Source organism: Alligator sinensis, unplaced genomic scaffold (assembly GCF_000455745.1).
Source record: "Alligator sinensis unplaced genomic scaffold, ASM45574v1 scaffold235_1, whole genome shotgun sequence".
Lineage (NCBI taxonomy): Eukaryota > Metazoa > Chordata > Crocodylia > Alligatoridae > Alligator > Alligator sinensis.
Window position 1 is genome coordinate 1,970,868 of NW_005842042.1, and position 6,106 is coordinate 1,976,973.

Genomic DNA, 6,106 nt, shown 5'->3' on the forward strand with positions numbered 1-6,106 from the left:
GCCCCGAGCCCGCGAGGTGGCATCAGCCAGCGGCTTTAGTGGCCCGGGGTTTTCAAAACCACCGGCCACTCTTCAAGTCAAACGGATCCCTACAGAAAACAGCAGAGCCCTGCAAATACATAAGAGCGGGGAGGGCTCCAGCACGAGCACGTCCCCGTCCCCGTCCCCTCGAGTCCGCCTGACTCCCGCGGGAGCCCGAGGCCTGTCGCGGGCAGCGGAGTGGACGCCGCACGCAGAGGGAGGGCGCCTGAAGCATCGCGGAGAACCCGGCCGAAGCCCCCTCACCTGCTTGGACTTGGCCTGAGCCGCGCTCGGGCCCTTCTTGCGCAGCACCGTGACCGTGTCCCAGTCGCTCTCCGCCATGGCCCCGACTCCGCCTGCGCCCTCCTGCGCCACGGCTCCAGCTGTCGCGGCCGCCTCGCGGCTCATTCGGCGCTCCGCCTGCCACTCATCCCCTCCCGGCCTAGCGATTGGATGAGATAGGCGCCTGGGACCGCTCGGAGAGGTTTATTGGACGCTGCCCACGCCTGTCGTGGAACTCGCACTCTTAGTGGCGGAGAGACACCCGTGCAAGGGGGGTGGGATTTTGAGAGCATTGGCCTCAATGGAGTTTGGCTTCCAGACCAGCCCGGTCACTTATTGTTGACGCTTTGATTTCCTATAGGGTAGAACGAGCCGTCCAACAAAGCTGTCATTTATCTGATTGGCTTGTGTCAACCTCACTGAGGAGATTTTTTTTGCCTTTCTGATAGGTTGTTTCGCACGTCACTAATTCAATGGCATCCAGTGATTGGCCCAAGTAAGGGCCAGTGATCAATCTTGGCCAATCAGCGGCCGGATCGTAAGTGCGGGGAACACCAGGCTGCATGACCCAGGGGGTTGTGGTGGCAGGGGCGGGGTTAGGTGCCGCCGCGCATGCGCAGTCCCCGGCGAGCGGGCCACGTGGGGCGCTCCACCCTGGGTGGCACGTGGCAGGTTCCTCGTGCCTCCCCGGTGGGCTGGCAGCGGTAAGCGTCTGGCTTCCGTTGCCTCTGCAGTGGCTAGGTCTGGCACCCTGCAGGGACCCCACGCATGCACAGGGGGCGGGTCCCGGAGCAGCTTGAAAGGCTGAGGCTGCTGCATGTCTGGTGCGGGATGCCCCCGGCCCAGGATGCTGTGTACTACTCCTGGGTAATGACAGGGCCACCGTCTGTGAGCGGGCTTGGGAATCCGTAGCCCAGTTGTCGACGCAGCTCCAGCCTTAGCCCCGCAGAGTCCCCTCTTCCTTGTTTGATCTCCCTGGCAGGCTGTGGCCTACGTCGTGTGCTGGGATCGAGAACTGGGTCAGTCATGATAAAAGGCTTGGACAGCAGCCCAGATGTCCTCTCCTAGGAGAACAGAAGATTTGGAGCGATACATTTGGCTTGCCATGTTGGCACTGCTGTACAGGTGGATGTTTCAGATGCCCTTGGAAAGACATTGTGAAATTTACTGAGTGCATCACTACTTTGAGGCCTGGCAGCCCCAGGCAAACTTTTAGCGTTGCCCCTCCCCCTGCCCTGTTTGCCAGAGATAATAATAATAATAAAAATTACTATTTTGGGGCTCACTTTCTGTCCGGGCCCTTGGCAGCTGCCTTGTTCGCCCATGTCTGTGTCCGGCTCTGACTGAATGCTAAGTAAAATGCACGTCCTGTTCAGCCATACAAGGGCTTTACGTGGCTTCACTGCAGATGAAAGTGTTGCAAGCTGCGTTGTCCCACCAGCACCACCCAGACTTGATTTTGATTCCTTGAAGGAAAAACAAGAGAAACTTGGAGAAGAAGAGATGACAACTAAAGAAGAATTCACTGACATGAAGCAAGAACTGGCATTGAGTATTGGGCAACATCCAACAAGATGATTACAGTGCACGCGGTGTTCTTGTGGGGCAACGTACCCTGTTATAAACAAAGAAAGTTATGTTCTGAGGGGTGGAGGTTGTTCTGATGTCTTCTTGGAAGAGAGTCGGATTTGAGTGTTTGTGAAAAAAAGTAAAGAGTGAACCTTGGAAGAGCACACACCAACTGCTGAAGCTTCCTGAGCCTGACGAAGGGTTTTTGAACCCGAAAGCTTGCTTAATAACTATTTTCCAACCATTTGGGTTGGTCTAATAAAAGATATCAAATTCACCCAAGGAACCTTGTCTGAGTGAACCTTGGAGAATTCTTTAGCAAAATGGTTGTCAGCAGGGGTGCGAGTGTTTCCAGAGGAAAGGATGGAGCTAATGCCTTCACACATGAATGCTCCTCCAGAACAAAGTGAAAGGTGTGTTTGCCAGGTCTGATAAAATGACAAGATCATAAAGTGTGGCAGGACAGCAATGGAAGTGGACTCATTGTACACATTGCATAATTTAATTTTCAGAAGCAAAAGGTTCTGGTTTTATGAAAGACAATATAGTAGTTATGAATACTGTTTAATGTGGCTTCTGGTCTTATTGACCTTGTTAAGCAGTTTCTGAAGTTGCCCATTTGAAATGTATTGGATTCATACATGCCTACACTAACAGATGAAATAATGTCATTTGTTATTTGAGATTGTGACTATAAAGGAGATTTTCATCTTCCCATATGCTGATATTATATAGTTGCTTCAGCCTGAAGGGCTGGTACCCATTTGTTGCTGAGTAGGTTGGGGGTGGCCCTGGCATGAGTCTGAAGAAGGGGGTTCAGATGCCTTTCAAGCTCTGCTCCCATCCCCCTAGCAGGATGCTACAAGAATTGTGAAAGTATTGGCAGAAGGCAGACTAGTGACTACACTTAGGCTGATGCTCAATCCCCCTAGAAGTCAACTGGCAAAGGGAAACATTGGAATTAAGGCTTTTTGTTTAATTCTTGCTTCACGATACACAGAGAGAAGAGCTGGAAAGACTTTCATAATTTCTTTTTTCTGCTTGTATTTATATAATTGTAACTCGGGGCGCATCTACCTTGAAACTGGAGAAGGGGTCTTTTAGGACACACGGGGAACCAGGAAAGCACTGTGGAAGAGAGACCATCTTTTCATTTGGTGTTTGCATAGTACCTCAAACAATAGGGCTCTGATCCATGATAGGACCTCCTCAGCACTGATGCAATGGTACAAATAAATATTACCACTGCTACTGATAATACATGAAGTCTTGAAATGGAGAGTGATTTTTGGCTGCTTAAAAATCCTTCATTTTTTTGGTTTCTTTGTTTTTTTCTTAAAACCCATATAGCTCTAATAGTCTGGAGAAAAGCTCTCAGCACTTCAGACGCCCCATCCTGGCTCTTTCAACTAAAGGACTGACAGAGTTCCCAGGCCACACCTCTCAGTTTTCCAAGGAACTCTTCAGAAAAAAACAGAAAACCATAGTTGGCATTTCTAAGGTAAATAAGCTGAAACAACCCCCTTAAAATCCCTCTCTATACTCATTTTAAAAATGTCTACATATTGTAAGACTGGCTGACTTCCAGTGCAGCAATGGAACATCCCTTCTTTGATCACTATGCCCCCTCTTGAGGGCCAAGTCATCTGTCTCTGCAGTGGCACCTGCCTTTTGGTAGCTCAAGAGATTTAGGAAACAACGCGCCGCCGGGGTGGGGGGTGGTGTGGTGTGGTGTGCAGGGAATGTAAGTCCAGCACCTTGGGTGAAGTTTCTTTCCTATTCTGTCCTGCAGCAGTTCTGTCTTGTGGCCAGCAGATGGCAGGTGCAATATCACATCAACAAAGTTACAGTATTATCAGCTGTCCTGATGACTATTCATGGGTCAGTGATTTGAATAAGTGATCACTTGAGCTTTCCTGGCTGTCAGCATGACTAAGTCCTGGTCTGGATTGAAAAGGTGGCTGTGATGTCTGTTCCTGTTAGGGTGGTGGGGAAGTGCTTGCAATTATTTACTGAAACTATTATACTAGGAAAATCCCTAGCCTGCAAGCAGTTGTTCCACTAATAGTGGCCTATTGCATAGTTACAGTATTCCCCTTTCCAAGCAGATACAGTATGAAGCAACCTTATAATGGTATAACGGAGGCCATATTAGTTGACATAATTAAAATGGTACAGCTTTCCCATGTAGATAGACCCAAAGGGGTAGATCTTTAACTCCAACTTCAGTGTATATTAGCTGAGAATCACCTTACAAATATAGTGTAGCTCTGTGAGAATATCCCTAAAGGTAGAGTCAAATAGTTAGAATCAAAGAGAGACTGTCGTATTTTAAGCATCTGTTTTCAGGCATGAATATATTGGCAGGAAACATCACCCTTTGGTGCCAGTTTTCTGTGCTTGTTGTCAGGTTTGCCTGCTAATGTTATTTATTACTGCCATCCCAGCTAATACCTAAGGGCTGTAGGGCACTGGAGAACTTGGTCTTGTGGCATTGGGACTTGGCATATTTGGCACAAGAAAGGCTCAATAAAGCTTGAAAGTCCCTTCCACTGCTCCAAAAGGCTTTTGATTTGCTGGGCTGTTCCCAGTGATTCTCCAAAGGGAGTTAGGGAGATGGATGAAAAGAGCTGGATCGTGCAAAAAGAGAGCACATTGTATACAAAGAGAGAAAGTCTTCCCAACAAAGCCAAGTTCTCCTATGAAAAGCACCCTGGCACTGATCTTCCTGAGTTGGAACCGCCACGTGGCAATCATTTTCATTTCCTTTCTTGGCTCATTTTAAAATTAAACCCCCTGCTGACTGTCCTCCACTGCTGCATCTCCTTCCACTTTCTGTTCTAAGCAAATGCCTCTGAACAAGGAGCTGATTTTCTGAGCTGGCATGAGCTATGTCACTTTCCTCAAAGGTATGTGAGGTCTTGATTTGTTTAGGGCAGTCAAACTGATTTTGGTTAAAGAGCCTCAGACTCTCTGTTCTCCTTAGGCTTTAACAGACATGCTTTGGAGTTGGCTATAAAATGTTTGTAAGTCATAGAAGGAGGGTCAAGTTGCCTGTTGTTCTTAATGCAGGATTTAAGTGATGGCTAGATTATCTTAAACTGGTGAAAGATGGTGTATTGTTAGCCTATAAGCAAAATTCACCATATACCTATGCAATAGGCGGTAATATCAGTCACAGCCATGACTGATGCACTACAAATGTAGTTTATATAGAAGGTTCCCACAACTACCCTGCTAGTAAACCTGACCTCGTTTCAAGTCCTTAGTCCTGCAGTTAGTGGTAGGGAGCTGTGTAATTTAGATATATGTTCATTAAGACCGGGACTGAGACCAACAACTCATTTCACAGAGGTCATATAACCACTGTGAATTTGAGCTGGATTTGAACTTCTTATATTAGGATGAAAGGCCACTGAGTTGAATGTAGAGTTTCACCTTAAGTGAATGTAGAGAGCTTGATCAAGTCATTGTGAGGCTTTCTGTTGACATCACTGCACTTTGGAACGGGTCCAGACTGTTCTCAAATGCAAAGTAAATGCTCAGAAATTGTGCAGGGGAAAGGCAGTATCATGTTTAGTGGTTATAACACATGACTGAGCTCAAGGGCAAATCACTTCAGTTTTCTGCCTCAGTTTCAGTAAAATGGGGAATAAATAAGAATCTTAAATCACTTGGATTTTGCTTGTAAGGGGCTGAGATCTCACAGTGGTGATCTTGGACAAAAGGAAGCCCCAGCTGCTATTTTCAGTCCAGCCATCCCAATTGACACTAACAGACCCTGTGCATCTTATTCGCGCCCCCCCAGCAGCATCCACAAGGGAATTGAGAAATGAAACAGAGACCTCAGCATTCACTTTCAGTCTGCCTAGTGAGCATTTCTCTTGTGAATACTGCTGGTAAGAGCTACAGCTGTGGCATGAACGCAGCGCTCTCCTCAGCATTTTGCATGAGCCGATGGATTACCGTAAACGCGGGGAGCGGAATTTCTGATTCTGCCTTGACAAGAAGCCGGGAGGGGAAGTGCCGTAGCGAAAAAGAAGCGCTATGAGTGGTTGGGATTTTCAGAAAGCTGCATTCACGACTGATGTCTGTGCCCCGATTCACACGGTACGCCAGGCAGTTACAACACAGTAAAATGACAGGCCCAGCCCCGAGGCGCTTACAGCGCTGTGAGAGGAGCATCTCCTGTGACGAGCAGGCACGAAGCAGTGCCTTTTGGACACAGATCTCC

At 47.9% G+C, this 6,106-nt stretch overlaps 1 protein-coding gene across 1 annotated transcript in view; it reads right to left on the reverse strand.

The window, feature by feature from the left end:
• EDF1 (endothelial differentiation related factor 1) overlaps window positions 1-439 on the reverse strand; it is a 5,720-nt gene extending 5,281 nt beyond the window's left edge. The window contains exon 1 of the mRNA XM_006022690.2: window positions 286-439. Coding sequence (XP_006022752.2) covers window positions 286-429 — 144 coding nt within the window. The 5' untranslated portion in view covers window positions 430-439. The remainder of the gene's footprint in view (window positions 1-285) is intronic.
• Window positions 440-6,106: the final 5,667 nt, after the last annotated feature.